Genomic DNA, 14,688 nt, shown 5'->3' with positions numbered 1-14,688 from the left:
GTGTGCACCACTCTTACGCGTGAACTCTTCCCGGAAATTGTGGCCAAGCTTTTTACCCTACACCATTACGATATAGATCAAGATGTAAGTGTGACAAATTTGACGAGCAAAATTTTGACGACCTTTAAATCAAGGATGGTTGACTCGACAGATTGGATTGACGGTGTCAATTCCAAGTTGAATATTAGTGAAAGTATCGGCAATTTGAGTACGATCGTTGGACTCCTTGGTCACATTATGAACGAAACTGCGATGGATGCCAGATATGAGAATGTATCAATTTCTGAATACCCTTTCCTGTTTTTGAACAACTTGAAGCAGCTCCTGCTTATGAGAGCTGAGCGGAAGTTTAACATTGAATTGGAACTAGAACGACAATTCGACGAGTCTACGTCCCAAGCTACTGCATTTTACAATAGTCTTTTGAATGACATCTTTATTCCTGCGGGGATCATCCGAACGCCAATATTTGATCATGAGTTTCCGGATTTGTTGAAATTCTCAAAGTTGGGGAGTTCATATGGGCACGAATTGGCACATTCTTTACATCCATACATTAACGGAATAAGAGTGAAAGGTTATTTTTTGAGTTAGAATCATTCATCAGGAATTTTTGCCAATTTGTGAAATCTTAATTCAATTTTGCAGTTGGGGAAGGAGGATTTATTGAACTTAGAAAATCTGTTGTAAACGACCGTACCAGAGACAACTTTGCAGAAAAATGTGCATGCGTTGAAGCGCAGTATGATGTATTTCACGTCCCCCTTCCTCCGGGGTATGAGAACACCACCCTCGTCGTCAACGGGACTCTCACTTTGAAAGAGAACGTCGCGGACATTATTGGTGTTCAGGTTGCATTTGATTCGTTCGTAGAAAATATGGGGTCGTCCGTACCACGAATACCGCCCGGACTGGAAAAATTTACTTGGCAGCAAATATTCTTCATAGCAAGTGCTCAGGTATATTTAAAGTGTAGTCAGTTATAAAAAATTGCACATTGTGCAAAAATTGTGCAAATTCATTATCTACAGATGTAAATATATACATTTGCGATCTTTGTTTCCATACAGGAAAGATGCCGATCTTTCGTAGACGACAAGACGGAGGTGCTCCTTTTGAAGGAACAGGTAGAAAAAGACCCTCACAGTCCTAGCTCTATCCGAGTCCTTGGTACTTTCAGCAACAATGACGAGTTTGCAAAAGCGTTTAACTGTCCGGTAGGATCACGATATAATCCAGAAGAGAAGTGCAGATTCTTTGTGCCCACAACATCACTTTAATGTTGATGGAAAATTTCTTTAAAAAATGGAAAAATATTATGTAGTTGTGTCGCCAAGAATTTTCAAATTGAACTTACATGTATGTGATATTTCCATGTATATTTGTGAAATTTCAGAATATTTAAATAAATCCTGCTAACGTTTGCGACAAAACTTTACTCAAAGTTAAATAAGAATCTTACATACAGTCTCAGACAATACAATTAGTGGTGAAAAAATAATAATTAGATATGCGTTTACTATTGAACAGAAGCGATGTCGATGGAAATTATGATCACAAGTATAGTTGCACCATAAAATAGACTCTCATTTTAGAATATTTTTTTAAAAATTGAACTGGTATAATTTGTAATTTATATATAATTTTTTTATTGAAATATTCCAATAAAAAATTTATTTCTGCATCAGCCTAGAAAAAATGCATAAAACTTATCATGTGTATTAACATGCTAATCTAACCACAGAGAGAGTCCTCCGCATCCAGGCCCTGAAGGAACTTGACTTGAATCAATCAGATATCTGTTGCATCTTTGTTGATACATATTGCATGAAATTCAGAATTGTTTGGTTTTCTTCAATCCAAATTTACAAAGTTAGGACGTTTGGATTGACTTGAATTTGAACCAGTTTTGAATGAGATAATAAATCAAATTGTATGAAAAACAGTAAAATTAGCCGTTTATCAGGATTGCAAACTGTACACCTTTATTTCCTTATTATAGATCAACATACAAAATAATATACAAGCTGCCAATGAGATGGTTTCCTTGGTTTGGTAGAATTATTAATTTCATAAATATTAGTTTCTTTGCTTATAAATGTAGCTACAACCCAAAAAAAGCCCTCCAATTATCAATCCAATTAGCGCGACGCCCAGCGCGATCCCCAATGAAGTCAAAATAGACTCATTTTTTACGAAAAAGAGGTAAATAAAAAATAACGTTGTATTCGTGATAAAAAGTATGATGGAGAATATTCGCAAACGCGTGTTCCATCTCGCTTCCGGACTTTCGCTTATATTCAACTGCGTCGTGGTGGGGGTGGAAGTTGTGCAACCCTCGGGTGATGGGTCCATTTTCATGGATAAATCTGTTAATTTTTCAGTAGAAATAATTTAGTATAATAAATGATTACTGAAATGCAAACTATACACATGTTTTCTACATAAGTACATATAAAGATAAATTACCAAATAAATAGCGCAGTAAAAAAATATTATTCCACAGACAAAGTACTTATTTAACGAATTTGTGTAAACTAGCGTTCAATACGCTACTTTTAAACAATGGTACACAGCTGTAGCGAGTTAAAAACAAGTTTTTTTTTACATATGTATATGCATGCATACATACATATGTAAGTCATCTCATGCATTGCATTTATTGTTGCGAGGGGACTACTGCTACACAAGTAAACGCAACAATGCAAAGTTACCAACCACACTTAAATACTCTGAAAAATCTTGTTCCAGGGTTCCCACAAATACTAAAATGAAGGGAATATGCATGCTGAATAAGATTAGCCTTGCAGGTATGAAAAGTGATGAATTTGTGGTAACGACGACGAATTAGACAATATATAATGGAGGTTTCCCAGCGTATGTATGCTCTCCGAATTGTGACCAAACGTGTGACAATCGATCACAAATTTTCAAAAGACACTATCTGCCAATGCTTAGGTTTGGTGGAGGTACTTGCGCCCGAAGAGGAGAAACGTGGAGTATATTTTGAAAGTGCAACTTTATGAGGCGTTTTCTCGTATGTAAGATAGGACTGGTCGTGCTCAGGATCAGCGGCGTAGCCAGGACTGGGTGTTGGGGGGGCCCAGCCAAAAATTTGTTAAATTACCCTTTCTAGGCTTTAAATTTCTACGTTCACTCATTCACACTGTCTTAACGCAGGGTATAGATACATTGTTACAAATTTCTTAACTTTAAGCGTCAAAAACCATTAACTATAGCACGCCATATTCAATGCTTGACCTAATAACGCCTCAAACATTTATTATATCTCTAGTAAACTGTGTGTGCCTAATTGATCCCAGTGGCTTTTTGGATGACAAAAAATTAGATCACACATTAACGTGGGTGTGTAAATTCTGGTTAAAGTTTGGTGGTACCAAGTGGCTTTAGCGCAAAGCGTGACACCTCAAGTGGTAGTGACCAGTTTAAAAATCAACCTTGTATTTCTTAGATAGCTTATTGTCCATTCAAAGATAAATTGCACGACAAAAGACGGGCAACATGGAAGGCTTAATAATAAAATTTTAAGGATTACTTAAATATCAAACTAAAATACCAAACTTGAGAAAAATTTGCTAAAAATCATCAACAAAGAGCTTAGCGCATGATCGGAATAATTGGTCCAAACTTTGGACTCAAGAGATTAAGGAACACTATAAAAGTTGTAAATTTATTCCGGCAACATTCATTTGTTGGCCCTCCCTCGAGGAAAAATCAGCTATAACTATTGATCCCGTCCATGTTTTTCGTTGAAGTTTTACCATAGGTGGAATGAAGATAAATGCTGATTAATAGCATTGTAGCTTTGAGATGCAGGTCTTAAATAGAAGCAGTAAATTCTAATTAAGTAAATTAAGTAATTAAGTAAATTCTTAAAAATTATTATAATGCTTATTTCGGATGCGCTGGAAAAAGTTCGTAGCAATGCGGGAAGAACAATTTTTCCAAGGATGTAAAATGACCTGAACAATTCAAAATAGAGATGAGTTGAGCAGCGGTTTTCAAAAGCCCGGCTCGCCCAATCACGGTTCGCAAAAAGCTCGACTCAGGAAAAACTCGAAAAAGCGCGACTCAAAAAAATCTTGGCAAGCTCAGTTGAACCGAGCCGAGCACGAGCCAGCTCGGTTCAACTGAGCCATTGTCTCACCTCTAAACCAAAATAATCTCACAGTCTCACATACCAGACAAAGACTGACTCTTCTCAAATTTCATGAGATAACTTATAGTTCTTGTCCAAATTATGCAAGGGAGTATAACAACGTAGAATGGGTTAAATTGGGTTAAATGAAAATCATATCAAGGTAGCCCATTGTCGTGAAAACCAATAATCTGCATTGTATAGTCGCACAACTTACAACTTAATCGAAAAAAATCATGTGCCCCCACAAAATATTGACATCCGCGTTCCATTTACGTCAATGCTATGAAAAAGGTGATTTTTTATTGGGAAATTGTTTCCATGGAAAATTTTTCTAAAAAATTCGCAGAGTATGTGTGTGAAAAAAATATCACAGAAAGTATCGCAAAAATCCGACTACGCAGCAGTCTCACAAAAGAGGTCCCTAAACTTAAAAAACGGAGATAAATCGCAGATAAAGTCCCAAAGAAGGGAGATAAAAAGTGAAAATTTCATGCGTGCGCATCCGTGACCTTTTTTGAAAAAACGAGTAAAATAAATAATAGTATAGTTAAATAAAAAAATGAGTTTTGTAATATCTGCAGTTTCGAATAAGAAACATTTTGTTTGCAGGGAAAAATGGTACTGGATTAAATTTACACCTTTTGCGTATGTCCAATAAGAAGCTTGGCGACGAAGTTTACAATATTTTTTGACTAAAAAAGTCTGGGACATTTGAATGAAAAATTAAAAACTAAACGACGAATTAAATACACACGCCTCACATTCAAACCCGGTATCCAGATTTATCTTCGCATCATAAGTATCGTAAAATAGCATACAAATCAAAAACGAAACATTAAGCTTCATAAAAACCGTGAGCTTATGATGGAAGACTTGAAGTGGTTTTCTCCGATTTTGACCGGACAAATTTTAAACATTTCGAGCTCAGAAATAATCTTTTTGCATTTTCTTGAATGCGTGTAGTTTCCCGTTTGCCCGAATTTTTAACCAAAATCAGGATTTTTCAACACGCTGTAACTTTTCCAATTTTAACCCAATTACAATTCTGGCTGTTTATCGTAAAACGACTTGCCGTATCAGTATTTTCTATGGTTTCTATGTCAAAATTTCGAAAAATACTGATCAGGCAAGTCGTTTTACGATCAACAGCCAGAATTATTTAATCAAAAACACAGAAAATACTTTACTAGAAACTTTTAAAATTTGAAATTTGTATGCTACTTTGGATGTTTGAAGAATGCAAAAAATATCAAACTTTTAACATAACATACTTTTAACTTTACAAGTTTTTGAAATGTAATTTTGCTTATTAATTGTCTTTAATTTCTGAAATCAGTTTACAATTGAAATAGTAATAGAATTTTGAATGATTCTGATTTTGCTTAAAAATTCGACTACAAATATGTGCATCAACGAAAATGCAAAGCTACAGATATTTTCATTTTTTGCGTCAATAATTTAAAATTCGTCCGATTCAAGTCGGAGAAAACCATTTGGGGCTTAAAAAAATCAAAAATCAAAATCATCCTTTAACGTCAACAGATATCAGTTAAGAGCAAACTGGTTTCCATGCGTATTGTTAGTAGTGTGATTTTTAGTACAGCTTAACGACGCTTACAAAATCTCTTAGCTGTCGCAACTTATTTTTCGATACAAAAAATACAAAGGGTACGAAATAACGAATTCCCATAATGTGCAACATATAAGTAACTTTATGCGTAACTTACTTTTTTATTTTTATTAATTTTTTTAATTTTTTGCAATTTTTTAATTTTTATTTTTATTTCCTCGGCCTCTGGGGGGGCTCAAGCCCCCCTAGCCCCCCCCCTTGGCTACGCCGCTGCTCAGGATAAGTACTTTCGAACGTGATCCTGTATAATTTATTACTAAAAATTGATTAAAGCAAACAGCTTCAGTAGATTGGTTAAACCTTCCCATTGAATATGAGTGAAATTAAACAGATTAACGGATGGAGTGTAAATAATATACTGAACATTTCGTTAAACTCGGTTAGGAAGCATTGTTTAAATCCCATGTTTTTACAATGCATTATTTACAACCAAATCTTATCCTAAATATCACATGGCTTTGCCTTGAGGTTATGTATGTATGTTTGTATAATGGAAATAAGCTGAAAAAAATCTATCTATCGATTCATCCATCTTATCAGATAAAGTGACTTAACGCCATTGTTTAATTCACTCTCTGAACCGTAATAAGTGAGATAACCGTAAATCCATCAGCCATAAAACACTGGATACATCATTCTCAATCAGTCACATTCCGTCCCATTTGTAGTTCAGGACGAACCAACTTAATTTATTAATTTCGAACAACGACCACGCCGCGTACATGCTCCTCAAAATTTTAGGAGAACCATTTGCTCAAAAAATATCACAACCTTCGATAAGATGGGACTGGACGACGCCTCACGCGACACCTCCTCCAAAAAGGGAAGCTGTCTCTCCGTCTTTAAAACCTTATCCGTCGAACCGGCCGGATTTCTCGTTATCTGTTCCATCATCATGAGCCACCTAATGTTTCAAAATCTCTTGATGGAAACCGCCTGTCGAGGTGACCTCGGCTACGAGGCTGCCACTTGCAAAGAAATCATTACCAAAGTGTAAGTAAAAGTTGGTCGAGTTTTTTTCAATCAATAATTTCTCCTCTCTTTCACAGCAATGCCTCATACAAAACTCAGGAACGCGAAATCCAAAAAGTCGTCGCGGACTTGCAGGCCATCACGTCCGTCCTATTCGGCTCGATAAGTGTCCTCGTCGTGCTGTTTATTGGACCATGGAGTGACTCGAATGGGCGCAAAATTCCCCTCCTGATATCCTGCATGGGCATGTTGTCCTTCTCCGGGATGATGATCCTCTGCTATTTTCTCCTCGATAAGGTCAAACTCAACGCGTTGACGTTGACATTATTGGTCATGGGACCCATCACGCTTTCCGGGGGTGGGCACGTGTTCGGCATGTCGGCGTACAGCTACATTGCAGACACGACGAGTGAAAAGAGCAGGACGTTGAGAACGGGTGTGCTCAGCGCGTCGGTGAGGTCCGCGATGCCGATCGGCTATGCGATTGGGGGTGGACTCAACAAATTTGGGGTCAAGATAACCACCAGTCTCATGTTGGCGATGGGGTTAGGATTAGTTGGGTTTGTTATTCTATTGCTAACGGTGAAGAATGTAAGGCCAAAAAATACTGAAGTCGACGACGTCGACGGTTCCGAGGTGACGAAGAGGAAGAAACGGTCGGCGTGGATTAGGTACAATCCGTTGACAAAGTTGTGGCAGGCGTTCGCAATTTTGTGGAAGAAGAGGAAGGACCGCGTCGGGTTTTGGTTGTTGATTGTGGCACACATGAGTTATGCCGCGCCGGGATCGGGTATGCAAATAGGGCTAAATTTCATTTACATAAATTTCGGTTTCTTAAAGTTGAGCATATGTAATCAGTAAGTAATTTGCAGGAGAGTATTCGATGCTTTATCTCTTCGTGAGAGAAAGGTTGCAATGGAACGTGAGTGATTACGGGTTCTTCTCAATGTACAATTGGTTGATGAGTGCGGCAGGTAGATATGCATACAATAAGGACCTTATCTAATCTTACGGTTATCTCAGTTCGGATTATTCTTATACTTAATTACTTGACATCTCACTAGGTGTATTCTTATCCATGTTCATCCTCAGTAGAAAGTTGAAGATATCCGACCCTATCGTCGGACTTGTCGCAGGCTTTAGCCAAATTGGTGGTTCTACGATGTATGCTTTTGCAACCACGGCGTTGGCCATGTATTTGGGTATGAGATAGATAAGCAGAGGCAGATATTTAATACCTGATTAGCTTAATCCTACATATCTATCAACATTTTTTTAACCTTGTTTTTTTACCCAGCTTCTGCCACCGACTTGATGAACGGGACGATTGGTGTCGTCGTGAGGTCGATGTTGTCCAAAACCGTGGCTCCGGACGAGATTGGGAAACTGTTCGCACTTTTGGGCGTGCTTGAAAGTCTAATTCCAATCGGGATGGTGCCCACGTATGCGATGCTGTACAAAAACACGGTCACCATCTTTGCAGGAGCATTCTTCTTGCTGTCAGCCGCACTCACGATACCGGCGGAGATCATATTTATGTAAATAAGATATGCGACATCGTAAATACGACAAATATGTAACCGACATTTATGTAACGACAAATGTGTAAACGACATTTATGCTACCCGACAAATATGTACTACCTCACTAACTCAACCAAAAGTGCCTAATTTTTTCTAAATATTTTTTTCTAGTTATTTTATCTGCACGAAACGCAACATGTCTCCGAAGAAGGAGGAGCATGCTCTCGACGGTGAGCTTGGTCCGAGCGGAAAGCCCCTCGTCGTGCACAAGGGTGCCTTAGAAGATCGGATCAATAATGAATTGGTGAGATTAATGCCGCAGGAGATGTATTCTAGTAAGGACTGCATGGTGGGGGTTTTTGAAGCAAAAAACGCTGTGAAAAATGACAATGATGACGAGGAGGAGAAATGAGACGGCAAAAATAATAGATTAGATTTTATTTATGTATGTAAATTTGACCATATACCTATTTTGGCACGATATTCTAGTGGAAGTACGAAAGTATTCATTTTTAATCTAGTGGAAGTACGAAAAAATATGGCGATGTATATTTTATACGTGTTTATAACTGACAAATAAATTTCATATGAATGAATTAATCGAATATTGCAAAGAATTATAAATCATATATTTATGTGGTTAAATAAGCACCAGTTTGATGGTAATTTTGGTCGCACATACGTACATACGTATCTAGATACTTGCATATTCACGTTTTTCAATGGATTATGTCTGCATCCTGATTTATCTTGATTGAAGGCTTCGCTGATAATGTCTAAAAAGAATAATGCATTTGGTGCAAATTTAGCTTGTTTATTGGTGTCCAAAGTATCAGTAATATTATTATTGTAAATAATCTGCTATAATTGACCCACTATATACAAAATGTATGAATATGGTCGTAACACAACGCAATATACACATCTGTAATAAGTAAATACGTACATACGTAACCATCCATTCATGGAGGTTCCATGAATGGATGGTTACGGTTAATGGTTAATTGATGGTACATATCATATTACGCAAGTTTCTCCGACTGACAAAATAACCAGGATTACATATATAAATTTGATTGCATCTTTGATTACTTTCTTACCTGGTATTGCGGCCAGGAAAAAATAACAGGATGGATAGAAAACCGAACTCCTCGACTTTAGATCGGATTTACCAATCTTAATTGTTTTACTGCTTTATAATTCAGAATGAAATACATACTTAAGTTGTTACGTATTATGTTATTTTCATGCAGAAATACATGCTGTCTCGTACATGCTCCTTCAACAACAATGGGGTAATTGTAATCGGACTAATTGATAATTGATACCAAGTGGATCAAGAAACTGTGTCGTGAGAACAATGAAAAAGCCAAACAGATCTTACAAGGGACACTCACGACCTGTCGTTTGAGTCCAGGGTACCCACTATGTTTTTTAGAATCTACTAAGACCCCAGATGAAGGATTCATTCATATTTCCGTGTAAAACTCATATTTGACGCCATGGCGTGGCGCCAAACTTAAAAATTTGCATTTTCGACCAATTTCAAACCCCCATAACTTTTGCAGTTTATGTCAGATTTTCAAAATTTTATGCTTAAAATGATCACAGAGGTCTAAATTTTTGAGAAAAAAATAAAAATAAAAAATTTCTAATTTTTGAAATTTTTTAACATTTTTTCGACGAACCCCCATTTTTAAGAAAATTACGAAATTTTGCGAAAAGTTGAAAGCGATAATTTTGGAAAAAATTTCATGGAATAAGAAAGTCGAACTCCTTGTCATGATTTTTGCCAAATATTTTGAAAATCCGTCCAGGATTTCAAAAGTTATGGCGGTTTCAAAAATAAAAACATTCAAATTTTGCGAATTTGGCGCCACGGCACGACGCCAAATATGAGTTTTACACGGAAATATGAATGAATCCTTCATCTGGGGTCCTAGTAGATTCTAAAAAACATAGTGGGTACCCTGGACTCAAACGACAGGTCGTGAGTGTCCCTTGTTAGTCGATTCCCTCTAAAAATGATAAATCTTGCCAAAATATATATGTGATCGCGAGAAACGAACAATAATCAAAACCAATTTGTACATCCCCCAGTTAATAAAATGCTTCTACCAGACGCAAATAAATACACATTCATGCCTAGAATTTAAAAAGTTTGACCAATGCATTGAAGATGCGTTACAAGTTGCATGGAATGGAATCGAACTTTCAAACAATTTTGTGGACACTTAAAATTTTAGAATCATTGTATTTTACATTTTAGTACGTGAACTAAAAAATATATTTAATACGTTGAAAAATACTTACAAAAAGTTGGGACATATTTTATAAAAAAATAATTAAATATTTAAAATTCTAAAGCATCTAAGTTGCGTTTAATTTATTATTTTCATTTTTATGTACATACAGATACACAATAACATGCATGCAATTTTTGAAATCTGTATAAAATTTGTGTATACTATTTTACAAAATTAAAACGCATCCATAACCTGTAAGCTTTGAAGCGTTACTAACTTATTCACAAGTTTACATAAGTATTTATTCGTACTTTGTCAAGTTTATTAACCGAAATTAAAACTCTCATATAGGTACTTATTTACAAGGTGCACAGCTTACATATGTAATTATCTTCGCATTATCTTCGTCGTAAATCCATACATAAATAACTCATCAGCAAGTTTACAATGTGTTTGATTTTGGTGGCAAGCCCTTTCACATGTTAAAAACATCGAATATTAACCTAACCAGACCTTGTCCCCTCCTCATTTCCTATTTCATAAACTACGATAACAAAACCAACGAAACCGTCTGCGTCAGACAGAAATTGAGATACACCAAAGGCGTCATCTGATCAATAAAGTTGGTCGATCCGAACCGAATCTTGATAAAATGTGTCGCCCTCACCATTTTCCTAAACCACGCATTCCTCCCATACCTTCGCGATCGTCGCGCCTTCTTCACCAATTTTGACGACGACGTGTACACCCCAGCGGCCACCTGGGTAATAAAAATGATGGCGAGACCATCGCATGAAATCAGGGGGAAGAACGCAAAGCCGGGCATGGCGATTTGGGCGTGGAGCTTGACACAGGTGTACAGCCCGATAATCAGCACCATGCACCCAGCCGTGATCTGCGTCGGGATAAAGACAGACTGTAAACAAAAGTTGAATAATTTCCCAAGAACGCGAAGGTGTTGGTAGACTCGGAAACAGAATCCGTCCTGGGCGGGAGTGGTGACGCCATTGGCGGCATAAATTCTGGAAATATAAATAAATTGCGGTCAAGGGGAACCTGATTGACGTCAGGGCACGTGTCGATAAACAAAATATTATTCATGACATGTTTGCACGTATCCAATCCATTTTTATAAATTCTGTTGAGCTAAGACTAGCTAGTTAGGTAGTTAAAAGTGACTAATTAATTAGAGGTGAGAAGCATACAGGCTCATTAGTTAGTTTTACACACCACATTACACCATCACTAATCGTAAGACTGATACTGCATAATTAAAGTACTTTCATGCAATTCATACAGCCACCCGTAAGATATGCAAAATCCGGAACATTTAAGATACACATACGTTACGGACGAAAAGCCGGGGGTATCAAGTTATCTAGATCGAACGTTTTCTCTATTTGTAAAAGTTTACAAAAGTTTGAAAATTTTTTACCCATTTTAATTATCTTTGCTAATTGTGCATTGCGTTACAAACACCCCTCTGAGGTGCCCCTTCTTTTGCCATAATTCTGCATATTTTCTCTCAACCAATACATACATTTAAAAAATATGGCTTACTCAAGAATCAGATGAATATAGAAGCACAGACATTTCATTCCTGGGAAGAAAACTTGGAATCCAGAAAATATGGCGGATGAGATACAATTGACCCTAAATTGATTAAACCTTCGTCACAAAGCGGATTAAAATATTAAAATTTTATCAAGATGATCCCATACCAGGTCCACGTATCAAAGATAAGAAAGGTCAACCTGACCGGCCATCCCGGAACGGCACACCCGCTGGGACCCTCTCGAAAGAGAATGTATCCAATATGCGGTGCCTGGCAGGGGTTGACCAGCAGCATCGCCGCAATAAATCCAGGCAGTCCCACGCTCGTCAGAAAGCCCAGCGTCATCATTATTTTAGATACTTTATCCCCCTCGTAGCCACGTGGACAAGCTAAATATTTATAAGAAAATATGTGACATTAAGGAAAAACAAGTTGCATATGCAGCTTAGCTGGATATCTGACATAAACAAGGCCCCAAAAAATGGGAAATCTTAGTGAGTCAGCACAATCACAGTTAATAAATAAAATTAGATTGAATAATTTTTTCATCACCGCTCTCGGTATAATTTTTCCTGGAAGCATTAATTAATCATTTAGAATAATTGCCCCCCCTCAAAGGGTCTGGAGATTTCATCTGAATAGGAATTAATAGGATATCTAAATTTATATATCGAAATTGTAGATTTTCAACTCTTTCTAAATTTAAAATTCGCAGTTCACAATTATATTTCATATCGATTAATTTATTCAACTTCTCGTTCAATAGTAAAAACGTCATCTTGTAATCTCAATTAATTTAATGAATGCAAGAGTTCATGCGTATGCAAAACTAAATTTACAGTGGACCCAGTAAAAATTATCCCGAGAGCGGTGATGCAAAAGTTATTCAATCTAATTTTATTTATTAACTGTGATTGTGCTGACTCACTAAGATTTCCCATTTTTTGGGGCCTTGTTTATTTAAAACTTGTAATTTGGTTGTCAAAGACATTATTTTTACTGCACAACCGCCGTTATTATCGGCACCTGGAATATTTTTATTAAATTTTTGATTTTCAAACTTGAATAACGCCGTTATTTCTCAACCGATTTAGGTCATTTTGGGCTTAAAATGTCCGGAATGACTTTGACTAAAATATTTTCAATAAGCGAGCATGCTGGGATACACCACTTATGAGTCATAAAAATAAATATGTTTTCAGAGGAAAATTTTTGCACATTTTGGCACATAACTTGGGTAAAAATCAAAAATTCGCCAAGTCGACTAGCACATCTTTTCTAAATTACCTGACAATGATCTGTGCAAAATTTCATCAAAATCGGTTGAGAAATGGCTGAGAAATCGACTTATGTCACTTTTTTTGGGTGGGGTAAATGCATACTTAGCAAATTTTTTTCGTTGTCAGGTATTTGCCTCACTAAGAAAAATGTCCCCCGATACGTAGGGATTTTTATGATTAATGGATTTTAATGGATTTTAATGTGTGATCCCGTTTTTCGAAAATTCGACTAAATGAATAGTGGATGCGATTTTTTAATGACTATTCAGCTATTTAACTTCTAAAAATTACTTACCAGGCAAATAAGTCTCTTCAAAAAATAAATAATTATTAAACAAGTGTACAACATCCGTCTTCATATTCCAAATTGTGAGTCGCATCAGCATCGTGGCTCCAAAGCAAACGAGAAACGTTAACCTGTCGAATTGATGTAAAAAATTGCAAAATTTACTAATTCTTACTATATTAAACTAGATATAAATATGCATAACCTACCCCATCATCCTTGTCGAATTTGGAATCGAACTTAAATTCTGCGGTGAGAGAAAGTACGCAAATATCAGCGTCGTATATGCCACATGGATCCCAATCTGAATTTTACAGGCCATCAGTTTCACCGGAGACTCAAGTAGGCGCAACCTCCCCTTCGCGACATCCCACTCGAACGGGATTATTGCCAACAGATTGCAGAAATCAATCTGCTTTCTAATCAAGGGTATCAACGAAGTCATCATTGGCGGATGTTTCGTTGACAGCAAAATTTCCTCAGATTTCTTATTTGGACTGCGAGGACTAAAATCTGTGTCCATTTTTGCTACTCTTAATTTCCCCATGAATACTTTCACTTCAGCCAAAGACTGCTTATTTCTTGAGTCGCGTAGGCGATTTTCCTTTTCGCAAATTATGCTCTTATTCAACCATAAAATTTGCTAATGACTCTCCCTCATTTTTTATTTCTTTCTCCTCCACCGCAGTTTTTAGGAATAATCTGTCTTTAATTGCTGGAGTGCTAATGAGCACTGTGTGTGGAGTTATGTAGTTTAATTGAACAGTGAGAAAGCACTGGGCCGTCATTAGGCAGGGAAGTGCACCTTATGGAAAATGGGTTGAAATACTTAATTAGCTTTCCTACCATTACGTCTATATATGTAGTTAGTCATATGTATATGTATGTATATCTGGTCTTTCTCTTAAGGTAGTCATATGAAATATGCGGATTACGAAATGGCGTGGTCTTAATGTCATCATACTCCTCAGATTGTGATGTAGGAATTGATAAGCTATGTATAAGCCGACATCGATGAATAGTAAATGGTGGTG

At 36.8% G+C, this 14,688-nt stretch overlaps 2 protein-coding genes and 1 long non-coding RNA gene across 3 annotated transcripts; 1 reads left to right on the top strand and 2 right to left on the bottom strand.

Annotated features, from left to right (window-relative positions):
* Window positions 1-1,958: 1,958 nt before the first annotated feature.
* Window positions 1,959-3,422, bottom strand: LOC110842107. The gene is made up of 2 exons (XR_002547294.2): window positions 2,470-3,422; window positions 1,959-2,369 (listed from the first exon to the last, which is right to left on the bottom strand). It is a non-coding gene; the product is annotated as an uncharacterized LOC110842107 (long non-coding RNA).
* Window positions 3,423-6,435: 3,013 nt separating this feature from the next.
* Window positions 6,436-8,892, top strand: LOC110862992 (solute carrier family 46 member 3). Its single transcript, XM_022112198.2, has 6 exons — window positions 6,436-6,785; window positions 6,842-7,554; window positions 7,637-7,738; window positions 7,829-7,966; window positions 8,062-8,302; window positions 8,459-8,892. Exons 1-6 carry the CDS (start codon window positions 6,574-6,576, stop codon window positions 8,697-8,699), a joined length of 1,647 nt encoding a protein of 548 aa, XP_021967890.1. The 5' UTR covers window positions 6,436-6,573; the 3' UTR covers window positions 8,700-8,892.
* A 1,823-nt stretch (window positions 8,893-10,715) lies between these two features.
* On the bottom strand, window positions 10,716-14,641 carry LOC118434192. Its single transcript, XM_035847074.1, has 5 exons — window positions 13,864-14,641; window positions 13,664-13,785; window positions 12,255-12,477; window positions 12,094-12,186; window positions 10,716-11,555 (listed from the first exon to the last, which is right to left on the bottom strand). The coding sequence occupies exons 1-5, from the start codon at window positions 14,199-14,201 to the stop codon at window positions 11,078-11,080; spliced, it is 1,254 nt and encodes a 417-aa protein (XP_035702967.1). The 5' UTR covers window positions 14,202-14,641; the 3' UTR covers window positions 10,716-11,077.
* Window positions 14,642-14,688: the final 47 nt, after the last annotated feature.

This window comes from Folsomia candida, unplaced genomic scaffold, assembly GCF_002217175.1.
Source record: "Folsomia candida strain VU population unplaced genomic scaffold, ASM221717v1 Fcan01_Sc001, whole genome shotgun sequence".
Lineage (NCBI taxonomy): Eukaryota > Metazoa > Arthropoda > Collembola > Entomobryomorpha > Isotomidae > Folsomia > Folsomia candida.
Note: the sequence above shows the minus strand (reverse complement) of the source record. Positions and strands in the feature narration are given on the sequence as shown.